We start from the raw sequence: 20,208 nt of genomic DNA, 5'->3' as shown, positions 1-20,208 counted from the left end.
TCCCCCACATGTCCCTCCTCTTAGTTCAAGTATCTGTAATAAGATTAACATTAGAACAACAGCAAGATTCAAAAACCCAAATGGACAGGGTCCACTCCTTTTTGTTCAGATTCCAGTATTCTCTCCTCGTCTTTCCCCCTTTTGATTGGTGCGGTCAATCAATTCTCAATGGTGCAGTTGGACCCAAGCTGAGCGCCCAGCGACTGTGACCGCCGTAGGGGTGGGAAGTAAAACCTGGAAGGGGCCATCCCAACGAGGGTGGAGACCTTTGCCAGTCCAGTTCTTGACGAGCACCAACAAACCGGGCTCTACCCGTGACGAGGCTGAAAGGGAGGGAACATCGCTGTAGGTCACACGCTCCTGGGAGTGAAAGGCACGCATAACATTGGTGAGAGCAAGAACATAACCAACGATTGCTTTGGTCATGTGGTGGACGTGGACTGAGAAGGGAGCCGAATCGTTCCAAGGGGTACGGAGGGGGTGACCAGAGAGACTCTCAGCTGGAGACAGTCGTGTCTTGCCCGCAGACATGGATCACATCTGGAATAAGGCCACAGGGATTAACATAACCAGGAGAGGCCAGACTCGGCCATTAATTTGGCAAGTTTAGTCTTGAGTCTGGTTAAAATATTCAACAAGGCCGGTCACCTGAGGATGATAAGCACCGTGCAGTTGCCGACAAATACAAAGCTGGGAACAGAGTTCTCCGTTAATATTATATGCAAAGTGTGGTCCATTATCTGAGCTAATACACGCAGGTATACTGAAGGGGGGAATTATTTCCTTAAACAAAATCTTCACCACAGTCTCAGCAGTAGCGTTAGGAGGAGGGTAGGCTTCAATCCACTTCAAAAAGACATCAACAATAAGCAAAACATATTTATAGCAACTCAACTCATTTCTCCAACTCAATGAAGTCCAGTTGAAGTGTCTCCAAGGGACCCTCCAGCAAGGGAGTTCTTGTAGAGATACTTGAACGAAGAGGTGGGGGATCGCCTACCCACTGACCTGTTTGATCACGTACAACATCCTGATCGGGAAAGTCACTGACTGAGTATCGATGCGATCTGAAAATGATCTGAGATTATCCTGGTGTCATCTGGTGCACCAGACCAGACGCTTTCAACGTGGAGTCGCTTGAGCGATGGAGTGAGCTGCAAGAGGAAGTGGTGGGTGCTGGTACGATGACAAGTTAAAAGGCTGCTGGACGGGCATCTCAATACGAAGGGTACAGATGGGTCGATGCCAAGTGATGGTAAACTGGAGTCATAGAGATGTACAGCACAGAAACAGACCCTTCGGTCCAACTCGTCCTTGCTGACAAGAGAGCTAACCCAATTTCGTCCCAGCTGCCAGCACCCGGCCCATATAGGGGCCAAGTGATGGCAAATGTGACTAGATTAATTTAGGATATCTGGGCAGGTTGGGCCAAAGGGTCTGTTTCCGTGCTGTGTGACTCTAATTGTCTTCAGTGAAAGCAGAAGTGTGGTTGTGAAGGCTGGACTTTCAGAGCATGTTTTGCCCTGACTGGAAGCAGAAGAGTTTGTCTGAAGTGTGTCGGTGTTAATGCCTTGATGTCTCATTTTGCTCCCACCTTTTCGGGGTCATTAACCATTTTGTGTCTGGTCCTTCCTCAAGAAGCTGCATTGCAGGTTCACCCTGAATTGACACTTTTGTATTGCTTCCCAAAATCAGACCTGCTCACTCTCAGCAGGATCCCAGTGTTGTGAAAGATATTAACTTTCAGGTGGAGGTATCCAAAATTCAGAGAGATGTCAGTCTTGATGTTTTTGCTTTTTCTGCCCCTGTAAGATCCTGAATCAGCACCTTCAGGGGAATTAGTTAGAGCGGAGTGAGAACAGAGGGGAAGGGAAGAGTGGGATGGTGCTTTCAATTTTGTGGAACAACAAAAGATTATTCCACAGAAAGTAGAATTGCTTGTTCTGAATTTCTACCCTACACTGATAGTGATGACTTTTGTAATCTCTTTATGCAGAGTATATGAAAATCTGAAGACTGAAGTTTCAAAATCAACGGATGAAGGGCTTATTCCCGAAACATTGACTCTCCTGCTCCTCGGATGCTGCCTGACCTGCTGTGCTTTTCCAGCGCCACATTTTTTGACTGACTCTCCAGTGTCTGCAGTCCTCACTTTGACGTCAATGTCTGACAGTCTCTCAATTCATCAGGACCTCAACGATTTTTGACTGTGATTTCTGTGAGAGGGATCTACACTTTTTGGTTCCTGTTTGAGGACGTTTTCAGCATAAGTGGGACTGGACCAGAGACCCCACTGTTACAGCGCACTGTGCGTGGAGACTGGAACAGTTATACGGCCTGGGAAGGGGACTTCACGGCAGGGAGGGGCTCTACACGTGTTTGTGTGCAGCCGAAGCTTTGGCCATGGAGAAACCAGAGGAATCAGGCCCTGTGGAGAAACCGTGGAAGTGTGGTGACTGTGGGAGAGGCTTCCTTGTCCCGTCTGCCCTGGAGAATCGTCAGCGCAGTCACACCGGGGAGAGGCCGTTCCCCTGCACCGACTGCGGGATGGTCTTCAGACATTCCTCCCACCTGTTGGCCCACCAGCGGGTCCACACGGGGGAGAGGCCCTTCAGCTGCCCCGAGTGTGGGAAGGCCTTCAGCACATCTTCCTCCCTGCTGACCCACCAACGGATCCACACCGGGGAGAGGCCGTTCACCTGCTCTCAGTGCATGAAGGGCTTCACCTACTCCTCCCACCTGCGGAGCCACCAGCGAGTTCACGTGCCATCGCAGGGAGATTGAAGGAGTGACGGCCGAGTGCCATTATCGATTGGACTATCAACCCGGTTCCGGGGAGTCCTGGGTTTGAATCCCACCAAGACAGATGGCAGAATCGGTATTCGGTCAGAAATGTGGAGTTCGGAATCTAACGATGAGACCGTTTCAGGGAGGGGGTGGTGCGGGGGAGAAAGCCCCCATCTGATTTCCCTCTCTCCCTTGTTAGGGAAGGGAACCACCATTGGGGGAAAGGATTCACTCAATCGTTCCAGCTGCATCCTTTACCCGGTCTGGCCTACACCTGACTCCAGACCCACAGCAGTCTGGTTGACTCTACACTGCCCCTTCCTGGCAAATGAGCGGGGAGAAACTTACTTGGAGACAGGGTATGGGTTAAAATTGCTGAGTGAGGCAATACTTCCTTTGGGTTACAGATGTACCAAGGATCCAATTACAAAGGGACAACTTGGTGCTGACCAATAGTAAAGACAGTGAGGGGGGGGTGGGACAAGGGGAGGTGTGGTGTGTGCACTTTGACCTTGAGCTGTTCAAAAAGCACCTGCTTTTTCTCTGCATTTTTGCTGGGGGGATCTGAAGCTGTAACAAAGTTGGGTCACAATAAAGGTTACCTGAACTTAACACCGGGCTCAGACTCTCATTGAAAGCTTTGAGCTCCAAGAGGTTTTTGTTTTAAAGCTGCTCATTTCTTTCAGCCTCCTGCACTAAGTTTAGAACATAGAACATAGAACATAGAACAGTACAGTGCAGAACAGGCCTTTCAGCCCTCGATGTTGCGCTGACCTGTGAACTATTCTCAGCTTGTCCCCCTACACTATCCCAAAATCAACCATGTGCTTATCTAAGGATTGTTTACATCTCCCTAATGTGGCTGAGTTGACTACCTTAGCAGGTAGGGCATTCCACCCCCTTACCACTCTCTGCATAAAGAACTTGCCTCTGACATCTGTCTTAGATCTATCACCCCTCAATTTGTAGTTATGTCCCCTCGTACAAGCTGACGTCACCATGCTAGGAAAGAGTCTTTCACTGTCTACCCTATCTAATCCTCTGATTACCTTGTATGTCTCTATCAAATCCCCTCTTAGCCTTCTTCTTTCCAATGAGAACAGACCCAAGTCTCTCAACCTTTCCTCATAAGACCCTCCCTCCAGACCAGGCAACAACCTGGTAAATCTCCTCTGCACCGTTTCCAATACTTCCCACATCCTTCCTGAAATATGGGGACCAGAACTATACACAATATTCCAAGTGTGGCCGCACCAGCGTTTTGTATAGTTGCAGCATGATATTGCGGTTCCGGAACTCAATCCCTCTACGAATGAAACCTAACACACCGTATGCCTTCTTCACAGCACTATCCACCAGGGTGGCAACTTTCAGGGATCTATGTACATGGACTCCAAGATCACTGCCTTCCTGTTATTCTTCCCAAAGTGAATCACCTCACATTTCGCTGCATTGAACTCCATTTGCCACCTCTCAGCCCAATTCTGCAGTTTATCCAAGTCTCCCTGCAACCTGTAACATTCTTCCAAACTGTCCAGTACTCCATTGACTTTAGTGTCGTCTGCAAATTTACTAATCCATCCACCTATGCCTGCGTCTAAGTCAGTTATAAAAATGACAAACAGCAGTGGTCCCAAAACATCCTTGTGGAACACCACTCGTAACTGGACTCCAGGCTGAATATTTTCCATCAACCACCACTCGCTGCCTTCTTTCAGAAAGCCAGTTTCTAATCCAAACTGCTAAATCACCCTCAATCCCATGCCTCTTCAAAGTTCGGGAGAAGATTTGTAGCTCGGGTGCTCGTTGTTGTGGTCCTGTTCTCCGAGCTGTGAATTTGTGTTTCGTCCCATGTCTAGGTGACATCATCACTATAAATGCTGGAGGAAACATCACACAAGCGCTTCACAGGAGGCTCCCAAGCATTGAGGATGTCACACACAGAGGGGATGAAACGTTTGCAACACATATTCCCAGCTCGGTGAACAGAACCACAATAATGCATGCCTCTGCATTTTCTCCAACAGCCTGCCATGTGGAACCTTTACTGAGGTCCATGTACACCACATCAACTGCCCTACCCTCATCTCCATGCTTGGTCACCTTCTCAATAAACCCAATGAGGTTTGTGAGACATGATCTGCCCTTGATGAAACCATGTTGACTATCTGAAATCAAATTGTTCCTTGCTAGATGATTATAAATCCTATCTCTAATATTCCTTTCCAAAAGCTTTCCCTCAACAAAAGTAAGGCTTACCGGTTTATAATTACTTGGGTCATCTCTGCTGCCCTTCTTGAACAAGGGCACAACATTTGCAATCCTCCACTCTGGTACTAAACCTGTAGACAATGACAACTCAAATATCACAGCCAAAGGCTCTTCTATCTCCTCACTCACTTCCCAAAGAATCCTCTGATAAATCCCATCCGGCCCAGGGCATTTGTCTACTTTCACTCCTTCTAGAATTGATAACACCGGTGTGCAACTAACCTCGATCCTTTCGAGTCTAATATCTCATACCTCATTCTTCTCCTCTACAATATTCTCTTTTTCCTGAGTGAAGACCGATGAGAGATATTCATTAACACCTCTCCAATATCCACAGGGCCCACACTCAACTTCCCACTTCTGTCTTTGACTGGCCCTATTCCTACCCTAATCATCCTCTTATTCCTCACATACCTATAGAAAGCTTTAGGGTTCTCCTGTATTCTATTTGTTAAAGACTGCTCATGTCCTCTCTTTGCTCTTAACTCTCTCTTTAGATCCTTCCTCGCTGATCTATAATTCTCCATCGCCTCATCTGAACCATCTTGGCTCATCAACACATAAGCCGTCTCCTTCTTTGTAACAAGAGATGCAATTTCTGTTGTAAACCACGGTTCCCTTACCTTATCACTTCCTCCCTGCCTGACAGGGACATACCTATCAAGGACACACAATATCTGTTCCTTAAACCAGCTCCACATTTCAATTGTCCTTATCCCCTGCATTTTGCTTCCCTATTCTATGCATCCTAAGTCTTGCCTAATTGCATTATAATTGTCCTTCCCCCATCGATAACTCTTGACCTGTGGCATGTTCCTATCCCTTTACATCGCTAAATGAAACCTAACTGAATTATGGTCACTCTCTCCAAAGTGCTTACCTTCCACTAAATCAAACATCTGGCCTGGTTCATATCCAAGCACCAGATCCAGTATGACCTCCCCTCTTGTTGGCCCTTCGACATACTGTGTCAGAAAACCCTCTTGCACACACTGGACAAAAACTGATCCATACGATGTACTAGAGTGAAAGCATTTCCTGTCAATGTTGGGGGAGGTAAAGTCCCCCCTAATGACCATCCTGTTCCTTTCACTCCTACCCAGAATAATTTTTGCTAATCCTCTCTTCGACCTCCTGGAACTCTGCGGAGGCCTATTAAAAAAAACTCCAAGCAGTGTAACGTCTCCTCTCCTGTTTCTAACCTCAGCCCACATTACCTCAGTAGACGAGTCCTCATCAAACGTTCTGTCAGCCACCGTTATACTATCCTTGACTAACAAGGCCACACCTCTCCCTCTTTTACTGCCTTGGCTGTTCTTCATTAAAGATCAAAACCCTGGAACCTGCAACATCCATTCCTCACCCTGCTCTATCCATGTCTCCGAAATGGCCACAACATCCAAGTCCCAGGTACCTATCTGTACTGCAAGCTCACCTACCTTATTGTGGATACTCTGGCATTGATGTAGACACACTTCAAACCACTTCGCTGTCTGCCAGCACATTCCTGTGACCATGAAATCCTGTCCCTGTCCTCCCTCCTCTCATCCTCCTGTGCATTGCAGCTACACCCCCGGTTCCCATCCCCCTGCTGAGTTAGTTTAAACCCACCCGAATAGCACCTGCAAATTTCCCACCCAGGATATTAGTACCCCTCTGGTTCAAGTGAAGACTGTCCTGTTTGTGCAAGTCCCACCTTCCCGAATTATCCAAAAACCTGAAACCCTCCCTCCTGCACTATCCTTGCAGCCACGTGTTCAGCTGATATCTCTCCCTATTCCTTGCCTTTCTCTCATGTGGCATGGGTAACAAACCAGAGATAACTCTGTTTGTTCTAGCCCTCAGCTTCCACCCTAGTTCCCTGAAATCCTGCCTTACATCCCTATCCCTCTTTCTACCTATGTCGTTGGTACCTACGTGGACCATGATTTGGGGCAGGACACCCTCTCCCTTCAGGACCCCAAAGATACGATCCAAGACATCACGCACCCTGGCACCTGAGAGGCAACACACCAACCGCGAGTCTTGTTCGTTCCCAACAAATCTTCTATCTGACCCTCGAAGTATCGACTCCCCAATGACTAATACTCTCCTGCTTTCCCTCCTTTCCTTCTGGTGCAACAGCGATAGGCTTTGTGCCAGAGACCTGGGCCCGAGTGCACACGCCTGGTAGGATGTTTTCCCCCCTCAACAGTACCCTCTGACTTATACAGCAGGAAGAAAATAAAAATAAGTCGTCCCTCCTCTCCCAGGAACCTCTGCTCTCCAACTTCAAATGTAAAACCTCAACTCAGTGACTCCCCACTCCTGGGTTGCTGCGACCGCTGAAAAATAGAAAATGTCACCTTTTTTTGTGGTTAGCACTGCTGCCTCACAGCACCAGAGCCCCGGGTTCAATTCCCCTCCCACGTCTGCGCGGATATCCTCCCACAGTCCCAAGATGTGTGGGTTCGGGTGAATTGGCCACGCTAAATTGCACCATTGTATTAGGTGACGGGGAATGGGGCTGGGTGTTTTGCTCTTCGGTGGGTCGGTGTGGACTAGTTGGGCCGAACGGCCTGTTTCCACACTGTAGGGAATCTGATCTAAAGTTCTGGAATTTATATATTGATGAACTGAAACCTGCAACCCCTTCTAAAAGATGAAGGATTCAGCAGCGGTCCAGGTTTGTGCCAAACATTGCATCGGTTGCAAGACACTGTGATGTTTTGCTATTAATTCTGTGTCTTATGATCCTGCAGCACAGCCACCCGCAGAAGGAGCAGCGCTTCAGAAGCTCGTGCTTCCAAATACACCTGGGTGGGCGGGGTTTACCAGAGAGGGCGGGGTTTAGCGGGTGGGCGGGGCTCATGGGCGGGGCGTGTCTCGTGAGGATCGCGCGCTGGTAGCCGGCGCGTACAGCCTGGACGCGTGCGGCTTTGTGGACGGTCGCGTGTGAGGGAGGGGGGCGTGGTTTTGACTCGCGGGGGGATCGCGGCGAAGGGGTGGGGTTTAGTGCAGGAGGGGGAAAGAGGTTTGGTTCCCAGAGGCGGGGCTTTGTCCCGAAGCGGCGGGGCTTATGACCTGCTTCAGGAAGGGGCGGGGTCTACGAGCTGCGTTCGGAAGGGGCGGTGTTGACGTGTGACGTTGCCGGAGGAGGGGGCGGGACCAGGACCTGGATCAGTGGGCGTGGCCATCCCGAAGCCGGAAGTGTGCCCGCGGTCTGTTTCCTCCGCTGGAGCCTCGGCTGCAGCAAGTAAGGTAAAGCTTTATCAATATTTCCTTTTACAGAGTTTGTATTTAATAACCAGTAATGGATACTCAATATCATCATAAAGTCCCAAAATGCAATTCATTTCAATCCATTGCAGATAAGCACTAAGAGTTAATTTTCTACAGGATTCAACAGTCTCAGCACTAAAATGGTCTCACAAGGGAACGGCTGTGAATGTTATCACTTGGTGTCCTGTTCACACAGATTCACCGATGCTGAGGCAAACGTTCTTCATTGCCTTACAGCATCCTGTTATCACTTGGTGAGCCCAGGTGTCCCTATCTTTAAGTTCTCTCCTCATTCTGAGCCTTCCTGCCTGTTTATTTTCTAGTGCAGTAAATGTATTCAATAATTCAGCATTACATTTTAGTCTGAATGTTTAAAGACAAGTTTTAAAGCTCTTGACTTTATCACCCAGATGCCCACACCCTCATTCCTCCCTTTGATTCCACCGCGATCACTGAAAGAGAAGGCTAGTCCAAACGAATGCCCTTCAAGGTGGTCCAGCCGTCAACATCCTGTAGAGAGGCACCACCATCTTCACAGCTCATCTGGTCATATTTATCATCGCCATCGACACATGTGGGTGAGCCATCAGATCGCGAAAGGAACATCTTCTGGGGCAAATCTATATCACTAAGGGACCTCATAAGCCTAGCAATTAAATAGCTAACAATACCAATACCGACAAACAGACATAGCTAAACCGATGAGCCAATTGTACCATCGGCCCGATCTGCAGTTTCCCCAACTGGTCCCTTCAGTCATTCTGTCACGGAATACCTGGATCTCTTCTTGAATCTTAGTAATATTGCCAGTGAGATCGGGAATGCCCATAGTGCATTTATCTTGGACAATGGTGCAGACCTCACCCTCCCGGGCGAGTATATAGTCTAAGGCATACCGATTCTGCATAGAGTAAAGACACAGGTCTGATAATCCCAGTTTACTCTGTTCCAGAGCCTCTTTACTCTTATTTCCTCAAATGGTCAGGCCACAAAAGAGGGAATTGCAGTTCTGTTGACTTGTCAACCCTGCCGATCCTTCCAACCTCAGGGTACTCTGGATTCCCCAGCCTGTCGGGTGTCCTCTATTGTCACCCAGTCCCTTGGGATCCTTCCAGTTGGAGCAAGGTTGGCTGAGACCGATCGCTGCATCCTCCTCAGATGGAGGTTCCATCGACTTGTCCACTGGCCAGGACAAGGTACTGTTGTGGGAACAAGGGCTCCGATGGTGACCTTATGAGAGACATCTTTGCCATCCAGGACAAGGAAATTGGTAGCTTTACCTTAGCTGAAGAAATAATAGTCTGGTTTGGTGTATATTAGGGAGAGTTTGTCAAAATAGGTTACTGAAATGTTACAGCAGGGGGTCTGGTCAGATCTACAGGAGTAGAGGGTCAACGTTTTGCAAGAGGAGTTGCTTTAGCACTGTACAAAATGGGCCAAGTGACTTGAGCACTCGCAGTGTATGGGAGACAATGGTCCTCAGAATGCTGTTCCCATTGGGCTCTCCCTTAGCTCTATTGTACATGGTATTGGTGACAGTATCAGGTTCTGAAAAGAGAAAAGGCCTATAAATGCACAAGGGAAGGGTTCCGTTCCAGGTCCATGTGCCACATAAGGCCTGCTGTACCTCAGGCAGTGTTACACCAGCTGTTTGTATACACAGACCGGAGGTATTGGAAAGTGATATTCCTCTTCGCAGGGTCGGCAGTAGGAAATCTGACAAATAGAATGGAATCGGGGACTGGGGACGGGGCAAGTAAGTCATCTCCCGATAGAGAGGAGTAACATACTACTGCCTCTGGGGTGTAGAGCGTTCTGTGGGCCTGTATAAATAAGTTCCTTGTGGATTGAGGAGTTTCCCCTATCAGGCTTCCCTTTTCTCGAGTCGGCCCGTCCTACAAAAAGGGATGGTGTTCCTGGGCGTCCTTAAAATATTTACCATAATGACGGGGTTGATCATTTTTATCCTCACTAGGCTTGCGTCTGCAGATAAAATCAAAAAGACAGGTTCGGTAACGCCATGGTAACTCCCCCTGATTTCTACTGTCCAGATGGACCATCTGGTCTTTCTGATGGAAGAGTCCATTACAATAATCAATCTTCATCACGTTCCACACGTCAAAGGGGTCTGGTCCGGTGCACTGGACGACATCTCCTCAGTATGGGTGGTGATAACCTCTGATCATTCCCGGTCCCATCTATACTTAGAGCCTTTCCCCATCAGGATGTTGTACGTAATCAGAAAGGGAGGAGATAAGCGATCCCCCACATGTCCCTCCTCTTAGTTCAAGTATCTGTAATAAGATTAACATTAGAACAACAGCAGGATTCAAAAACCCAACTGGACAGGGTCCACTCCTTTTGTTCAGATTCCAGGATTCTCTCCTCCTCTTCTACACCTTTTGATTGGTGCGGTCAATCAATTTACAACGGTGCCGTTGGACCCAAGCTGAGCGCCCAGCGACTGTGACCGTTGTAGGGGTGGGAAGTAAAACCTGCAAGGGGCCATTTCAACGAGGTTGAAGACCTTTGCCAGTCCAGTTCTCAACGAGCACCAACAAACCAAGGTCTACCTGTGACGAGGCTGAAAGGGAGGGAACATCGCCGTAGGTCACACGCTCCTGGGAGTGAACGGCACACATAACATTAGATAGAGCAAGAACATAACCAATCATTGCTTCAGTCATGTGGTGGACGTGGACTGAGAAGGGAGCCGAATCGTTCCAAGGGGTACGGAGGGGGTGACCAGAGAGACTCTCAGCTGGAGACAGTCGTGTCTTGCCCGCAGACATGGATCACATCTGGAATAAGGCCACAGGGATTAGCATAACCAGGAGGGGCCAGACTCTGCCATTAATTTGGCAAGTTTAGTCTTATGTCTGGTTAAAACATTCAACAAGGCCGGTCACCTGAGGATGATAAATACCATGCAGTTGCCGACAAATACAAAGCTGGGAACAGAGTTCTCCGTTAATATTACCTACAAAGTGTGGTCCATTATCTGAGCTAATGCACGCAGGTATACTGAAGGGGGGAATTATTTCCTTAAACAAACTCTTCACCACACTCTCAGCAGTAGCGTTAGGAGGAGGGTAGGCTTCAATCCACTTCGAAAAGACATCAACAATAAGCAAAACATATTTATAGCAACTCAACTCATTTCTCCAACTCAATGAAGTCCAGTTGAAGTGTCTCCAAGGGACCCTCCAGCAAGAGAGTTCTCGTAGAGATACTTGAACTAAGAGGTGGGGGATCGCCAACTCACTGACCTGTTTGATCACGTACAACATCCTGATCGGGAAAGTCACTGACTGAATATCAATGCAATCTGAAAATGATCTGAGATTATCCTGGTGTCATCTGGTGCACCAGACCAGACGCTTTCAACATGGAGTCACTTGAGCGATGGAGTGAGCTGCCAGAGGAAGTGGTGGGTGCTGGTACGATGACAAGTTAAAAGGCTCCTGGATGGACATATGAATATGATGGGTCAGGGCCAAGTGATGGCAAATGTGACTGGAGTCATAGAGATGTACAGCACAGAAACAGACCCTTCGGTCCAACTCCGTCCTTGCTGACAAAAGAGCCAACCCAATTTAGTCCCAGCTGTCAGCACCCAGCCCATATAGGGGCCAAGTGATGGCAAACATGACTAGATTAATTTAGGATATCTGGGCAGGTTGGACCAAAGGGTCTGTTTTCGTGCTGTGTGACTCTAATTGTCTTCAGTGAAAGCAGAAGTATGGTTGTGAAGGCTGGACTTTAAGAGCATGTTTTGCCCTGACTGGGAGCAGAAGGGTTTGACTGAAGTGTGTCGGTGTTAATGGCTTGATGTCTCATTTTGCTCCCACCTTCCCGGGGTCATTAACCATTTTGTCTCTGGTCCTTCCTCAAGAAGCTGCATTGCAGGTTCACCCTGAATTGACACTTTTTTTATGCTTCCCAAAATCAGACCTGCTCACTCTCAGCAGGATCCCAGTGTTGTGAAAGATATTAACTTTCAGGTGGAGGTATCCAAAATTCAGAGAGATGTCAGTCTTGATGTTTTTGCTTTTTCTGCCCCTGTAAGATCCTGAATCAGCACCTTCAGGAGAATTAGTTAGAGTGGAGTGAGAACAGAGGGGAAGGGAGAGTGGGATGGTGCTTTCAATTTTGTGGAACAACAAAAGAATATTCCACAGAAAGTAGAATTGCTTGTTCTGAATTTCTACCCTGTACTGATAGTGATGACTTTTGTAATCTCTTTTTGCAGAGTATATGAAAATCTGACGACTTGAAGTTTCAAAATCAACGGATGAAGGGCTTATTCCCGAAACATTGACTCTCCTGTTCCTCGGATGCTGCCTGACCTGCTGTGCTTTTCCAGCGCCACATTTTTTGTCTGACTCTCCAGTGTCTGCAGTCCTCACTTTGATGTCAATGTCTGACAGTCTCTGAATCCATCGGGACCGCAACGATTTTTGACTGTGATTTCTGTGATAGGGATCCACACTTTTTGGTTCCTGTTTGAGGACGTTTTCAGCAGCAGTGGGACTGGACGAGAGACCCCACTGTTGCAGCGAACTGTGTGTGGAGTCCGAAACAGTTATACGGCCTGGGAAGGGGACTTCACGGCAGGGAGGGGCTCTACACGTGTTTGTGTGCAGCTGAAGCTGTGGCCATGGAGAAAGCAGAGGAATCCCGCCCTGTGGAGGAACCGTGGAAGTGTGGTGACTGTGGGAAAGGCTTCCGTTTCCCGTCTGCCCTGGAGACTCATCGGCGCAGTTACACCGGGGAGAGGCCATTCCCCTGCACCGACTGCGGAAAGGCCTTCAGACATTCCTCTAACCTGCAGGCCCACCAGCGGATCCACACGGGAGAGAGGCCCTTCACCTGCTCTCAGTGCGGGAAGGGCTTCAGGTATACCTCCCACCTGCTGATCCACCAGCGAGTCCACACGGGGGAGAGGCCGTTCACCTGCTCCTCCACCCTGCTGAGGCACCAGCGTATCCACACGGGAGAGAGACCCTTCAGCTGCCCCGAGTGCGGGAAGGCCTTCAGCAGTTCCTCCCACCTGCTGACCCACCAGCGGGTCCACACGGGGGAGAGACCCTTCAGCTGCCCCAAGTGCGGGAAGGCCTTCAGCTGTTCCTCCCACATGCTGACCCACCAGCGTATCCACACGGGGGAGAGACCCTTCAGCTGCCCCGAGTGTGGGAAGGCCTTTACCCAGGTCTCCTCCCTGCTGACCCACCAGTGGGTCCACACCGGGGAGAGGCCGTTCACCTGCTCTCAGTGCGGGAAGGGCTTCATCAGTTCCTCCAACCTGCTGATCCACCGACGCGTCCACACGGGGGAGAGACCCTTCAGCTGCCCCGAGTGTGGGAAGGCCTTCAGCAGTTCCTCCCACCTGCTGACCCACCAGCGTATCCACACGGGGGAGAGACCCTTCAGCTGCCCCAAGTGCGGGAAGGCCTTCAGCAGTTCCTCCAACCTGCTGACCCACCAGCGTATCCACACGGGGGAGAGACCATTCAGCTGCCCCGAGTGTGGGAAGGCCTTTACCCAGGTCTCCTCCCTGCTGAGACACCAGCGGATCCACACGGGGGAGAGACCATTCACCTGCTCTCAGTGCGGGAAGGCCTTCACCTACTCCTCCCACCTGTGGAAGCACCAGCGAGTTCACGTGCCATCGCAGGGGGATTGAAGGAGTGACGGCCGAGTGACCATATCAGTTGGACTGTCGACCTGTTTCCGGGGACTCCCGGGTTCAAATCCCGCCACGACAGATGTCAGAATTGGTATTCGGTCAGAAATGTGGAGTTCGGAATCTAACGGTGAGACCGTTTCAGGGAGGGGGAGGTCGGTGGAGGGAGAAAGCCCCCATCTGATTTCCCACTCCCTTGTTAGGGAAGGGAACCGCCATTGTGGGAAAGGATTCACTCAGCCGTTCCAGCTGCATCCTTTACCCGGTCTGGCTTACACCTGACTCCAGACCCACAGCAGTCTGGTTGACTCTACATTGCCCCTTCCTGGCAAATGAGCAGGGAGACACTTACTTGGAGACGGGGTACGGGTTAAAATTGCTGAGTGAGGCAATACTTCCTCCGGGTTACGGATGTACCAAGGATCCAATTACAAAGGGACAACTTGGTGCTGGCTAATAGTGAAGACAGTGAGGGGGGGGCGGTGGGACAGGGGAGGTGTGGTGTGTGCAGGCAGTCAACACATGTAATAGCTTGTAACTTTGACTTTGGAAACAGAACCAGTCTGACTCAAGATTGGGATACAGGCTGACTCTGACCTCACACCTTTAATGCATTGTCTGAGCTGAGAGGTGAGCTTTTGCTATCAAACCTTGTTATCTCGAGAAGGTGACAACAAGAAGTTCTGGGATTCACATTGTAATGAGACCTGCAACCTATTTGAAAAGGTGGAAGACTTAACAATCCAGGTTTGTTGAATATACCATTTCAGTGGCAGGACGCTGGAATGTTTTGCTCTAAATTGTGTCTCAGGATCTTATCCTCCACAACCACCTGATGATGAGGCAGCACTCCAAAAGTTACTGCTTCCAAAGAAGCCTGTTGGACTACAACGTGGAGTTGTGTGATTCTAGAATCTGGTCTCCAGCATCTGCAGTCCTGGTTTTTACCTTGTTGATTTTAACCCTACAGCGAATCCTCTTGCAAGGATGCCTGCCTTGAAGAAGTTTTCCTCCTCTGTCTACAAGAATCTCAGGGAGTCCCTCTCCCACTGCAACTCCCAGGTTTTTTAGATTACTTTACAGTGTGGAAACAGGCCCTTCGGCCCAACAAGTCCACACCGCCCCGCCGAAGCGTAACCCACCCATACCCCTACATTTACCCCTTACCTAACACTACAGGCAATTTAGCATGGCCAATTCACCTGACCTGCACATCTTTTGGACTGTGGGAGGAAACCGGAGCACCCGGAGGAAACCCACGCAGACACGGGGAGAACGTGCAAACTCCACACAGTCAGTCGCCTGAGGCGGGAATTGAACCCGGGTCTCTGGCGCTGTGAGGCAGCAGTGCTAACCACTGTGCCACCGTGCCGCCCACTGCCACCGTGCCGCCCAGGTCATTTCCTCTGCCCTGATGCTCTTCAACCATGTCCTGAAACAGACTCGCCACCACAGCCCCATTCGCTTCCTCAGTGCCTGCCTCCGTAACCAACTCATCCCACACGGACTCCAGACCACCTTTAAACCAGCAGAGTTCGGATCCGAACAGGACAAACAGTCCAGACTACAGATTCAAAAAACACCAGGAACGGTTCTCCTTCAAGATCCTCCGCTCCACGCTTGCAGCAATGCGCCGGCACCTAACCTCTCTCCAGTCAGCCCTGCCTCAGCTGAGGGCCACACTCTCTCAGAATTACAAAGGACCCCCTCTGTACTACATCCTCAGGAGAATTCATACTCTCAACAAACAGTATTTCAACTCCATCTTAAACATCAAAAACTGTAAGTACAACAAACTTTTATCCACCCACCTCCATAACCAGCGCTCCTCAAACATTCCAGAAGATTCCCCCGGCCTCTGAAATTGCTCGGACGCCATTAGCCATGCGGCTGGTGCAGCTGCAGCCCCCACGCTGATTGATGTCACTTCCGCCCCCATCATGGCTACTCCCACAGCCACTTCCGCCCCTCACAATTCCTCATGCATCACATGTGACATCATTTCTGCCCCTCACATCATCGCTGATGTCACACGCTCAGTGACTTCCGCCACCTCTACTGCTGTGGTCACCCCCACTTCCGCCCCCACCAACGCCACTCACCTGCATTCTGCTGACATGCCCCCCACAGATCCCACTGTCGCCATTCCTGGCCTACAGAACCCTGAGGGGAACACCACCCCAGCTCATGACTCCACCCCCCATTCCCCCCCACCATCACACCCACTCCAGTTACCGGCTCCGCCCCCACTCCCAGCTCCACACCCACACCAGATCCCAGCTCCCAGCCATGCTGCGTTTTCACCATCCCCCCAGACCTCCCCCTCACTGAGGACGAACGATTAGTCCTCAGCAAAGGACTCATCTTCATCCCCCTCCGTCCACACATCAATGAATTTAATACACGCCGTGATGTCGAACACTTCCTCCGCCTCCGAGCTTACTTTCACAATCTGGACTCCCGCCCACCTTCCGAGGACCCCTTCGCCCACCTCCAATACACTGCATCCACGTGGACACCCCGCGCTGGCCTATTACCTGCCCTCGACCTCTTCATTTCCAACTGCCGCCGGGACATTAACCGCCTCAACCAGTCTACCCCCCCTCCCCCACTCCAACCTCTCACCCTCACAACGCGCAGCCCTCCAATCCCTCTGCTCCAATCCTGACCTCACCATCAAGCCAGCGGATAAAGGGGGCGCAGTGGTAGTCTGGCGCACTGACCTCTACGCCGCTGAAGCCAAACGCCAACTCGAAGACACCTTTTCCTACTGCCCCCTCGACCATGACCCAACCCCCCATCACCAACCCATCATCTCCCAGACCATACAGAACCTCATCACCTCAGGAGATCTCCCAACCACAGCTTCCAACCTCATAGTCCGGGAACCCGCACTGCCTGGTTCTACCTCCTTCCCAAGATCCACAAGCCTGACCACCCTGGCTGACCCATTGTCTCAGCGTGCTCCTGCCCCACTGAACTCATCTCTACCTACCTCGACACTGTCCTATTCCCCCTAGTCCAGAAACTCCCCACATACGTTCGAGACACCACCCACGCCCTCCACCTCCTCCAAGACTTCCGTTTCCCCGGCCCCCAACGCCTTATCTTCACCATGGATATCCAATCCCTCTACACCTCCATCCGCAATGTCCAGGGCCTCCAAGCCCTCCGTTTTTTCCTCTCCAGACGTCCCCAACAGTACCCTTCCACCGAAACTCTCATTCATTTGGCTAAACTGCTCCTCACCCTTAACAATTTCTCCTTCGAATCCTCCCACTTCCTCCAGACCAAAGGGGTAGCCCATGGGCACACGTATGGGCCCCAGCTATGTTTGTCTCTTTGTTGGCTACGTAGAACAGTTGATCTTCTGTAATTACACCGGCACCACTCCCCACCTCTTCTTCCGCTACATTGATGACTGCATTGGCACCACCTCGTGCTCCCGCAAGGAGGTTGAGCAATTCAGCAACTTCACCAACACATTCCACCCTGACCTTAAAGTTAACTGGACCATCTCTGACACCTCCCTCCCCTTCCTCGACCTCTCCATCTCCATTAATGATGACCGACTTGACACCGACATTTTCTACAAACCCACCGACTCCCACAGCTACCTGGATTACACCTCTTCCCACACTACCTCTTGCAAAAATGCCATCCCGTATTCCCAATTCCTCCGCTCCCGCCGGATCTGCTCCCAGGAGGACCAGTTCCACCAGAGAACACACCAGATGCCCCCCTTCTTTAGAGACCGCAATTTCCCTTCCCACGTGGTTAAAGGTGCCCTCCAAGGCATCTCGTCCACATCCTGCACTCCTGCCCTCAGACCCCACCCCTCCAACCGTAACAAGGACAGAACGCCCCTGGTGCTCACCTTCCACCCTACCAACCTTCGCATAAACCAAATAGTCTGCCGACATTTCCGCCACCTCCAAAAAGACCCCACCACCAGGGATATATTTCCCTCCCCACCCCTTTTCCGCCTTCCGTATCTACTTGGTTAGGTCAACCCCCCCCCCCCCAACCCATTAGGAAGACTGGGTGCTTCCTACCAGAGCGCTTTAGGGAACATCTCCAGGACACCCGCACCAATCAACCACACTGCGCGGTGGCCCAACATTTCAACCGCCGCTCCCTCACCACCAGACGCCTGGAGGAAGAACGCCTCATCTTCTGCCTCGGAACACTTCAACCCCAAGGCATCGATGTGGACTTTACCAGTTTCCTCATTTCCTCTTCCCCCACCTCACCCTAGTTCCAAACTTCCAGCTCAGCACTGTCCCCCTGACTTGTCCTAACTTTCTATTTTCTTTTCCACCTATCCACTCCACCCTCCGCCTTGACCTATCACCTTCATCCCCTCCCCCACTCGCCTATTGTACTCTATGCTACTTTCTCCACTCCCCCACCCTCCTCTCACTAGTCTCTCCACGCTTCAGGCTCTCTGCCTTTATTCCTGAAGAAGGACTTTTGCCCGAAACGCCGATTTCGAAGCTACTTGGATGCTGCCTGAACTGCTGTGCTCTTCCAGCACCACTAATCCCGAATCTGGTTTCCAGCATCTGCAGTCATTGTTTTTACCCAATCGTAAAGACAGGGTGGGGGGGGGGTGAGGAGGAGGGGAGGTGTGGTGTGTGGTGTGGGGGGTGGGGGTGGTGAGGAGGAGGGGAGGTGTTGTGTGGGGGGTGGGGGAGGGGGTGTGGAGGAGGGGAGGTGTGGGGTTCAAAAAGCAACTGCTTTTTCTCTGCCTTTTTGCTGGGGGGGATCTGAAGCTGTAACAAAGTTGGTTTGCAATAAAGGTTACCTGAACTTAACACCGGGCTCAGACTCTCATTGAAAGCTATCAGCTCCGAGAGGTTTTTGTTTTAAAGCTGCTCATTTCTTTCAGCCACCTGCACTAAGTTTAGAACATAGAACAATCCAGCGCTGGGGAACTCAAAACTAGGTGGGGGGGCATTTTTATTTAAATATAAGGAGAGAGATTTAAAAGAAACTGGCAGGGCAATATTTTGAAAGAGGGTGATTTGCATGTGGAATGAACTTGCTGAGGATGTGGTAGATGCAGGTACAGTGACAACATTGAAACAGCATTCGGATGGGTACATGAGTAGAAAGGTTTAGAGGGATATGGGCCAAATGCAGGCAAGTGGGACTGGTTTAGATTGGGAATCCTGGTCAACATGGACAAATTGGACCGAAGTGTCTGTTTCTGTGCTGTATACCTTTATCGAAACCAGTAGATTTCTGAAAGGGGCTTGACAGGATAGATGCAGATAAAATGCTCCTTTGTGGGGAGGGTCATCGAATTCCGACAAGGTGGAAGCGGGCCATTCAGCCCATCTATTTCACTCTGGCCCTCTGAACAGTATCCCACCCATAACCCAACCCCTGACTCTGTATTTCCCATGGCCAAGCCACCCTAACCTGTACATCCCTGGTCACTATGGGTAATTTAGCACGGCCAATTCTCCCTAACCTCTACACCCTAATCTATAAATTACCTTCTCAAGAATGTAATTTAAATGCAGAGCTTTTCTAAGACTCAACATTGGGACACAGACAGAATTCACACCGATTGTCTCTACTTATAAATAGGGCAACGTCCCTTTGAAATGTAGATTCATTTAGATATAACTGCGTGACTTTACATATGAAGATATCCCTTTGAATGTGCTCACATCCCCTTGAAATATAATCTTGTCCATTTAAACCTCTTTATTTGCAGAAATACCCGTTAAAATGTCCATGTCCCTTTAAAATGCAGATTTCCCCCTTTAGATATGACGCCGTTCCGTTCGATGTCGGAATATCTGTTTAAATTGAGCCGTGAGCTTTCCCAATGTAGACAGGGCTCCTCGAAACGTGGCAGTGTCCCCGCCCCCCGCAGCTGCAGAGTGAGACAGGAGAGTTTGTTTTTGTGAATGAACAGTTGTAGCGCGAGGTGGCTGTGACTTGGCGACGGTGAGGATCCCCCGTGCCCCGCCCATCCCCCCACCCCGTGCCCCGCCCATCCCCCCCACCCCGGGCCCCGCCCATCCCCCCCACCCCGGGCCCCGCCCATCCCCTCCCCTGGCCCCGCCCATCCCCTACGTGCAGACGTCACGCGGGGGTGAAGGCGGTTGGGAGGAGAAGTCGCTCGAGCGAGGAAGCGGCGGGAGGGCGGCCGTTAGGAAAATCCAGATATCCTGAATTAATCTAGT

At 50.4% G+C, this 20,208-nt stretch overlaps 1 protein-coding gene across 1 annotated transcript in view; it reads left to right on the top strand.

Annotated features, from left to right (window-relative positions):
- Window positions 1-18,608, top strand: part of LOC140460006 (uncharacterized) — a 65,638-nt gene extending 47,030 nt beyond the window's left edge. Inside the window, exon 3 of the mRNA XM_072554411.1 lies at window positions 12,830-18,608. Coding sequence (XP_072410512.1) covers window positions 12,830-14,005 — 1,176 coding nt within the window. The 3' untranslated portion in view covers window positions 14,006-18,608. The remainder of the gene's footprint in view (window positions 1-12,829) is intronic.
- The last annotated feature ends 1,600 nt before the right edge of the window (window positions 18,609-20,208 follow it).

This window comes from Chiloscyllium punctatum, chromosome 36 (assembly GCF_047496795.1).
Source record: "Chiloscyllium punctatum isolate Juve2018m chromosome 36, sChiPun1.3, whole genome shotgun sequence".
In the NCBI taxonomy this organism is placed as follows: domain Eukaryota; kingdom Metazoa; phylum Chordata; class Chondrichthyes; order Orectolobiformes; family Hemiscylliidae; genus Chiloscyllium; species Chiloscyllium punctatum.
Note: the sequence above shows the minus strand (reverse complement) of the source record. Positions and strands in the feature narration are given on the sequence as shown.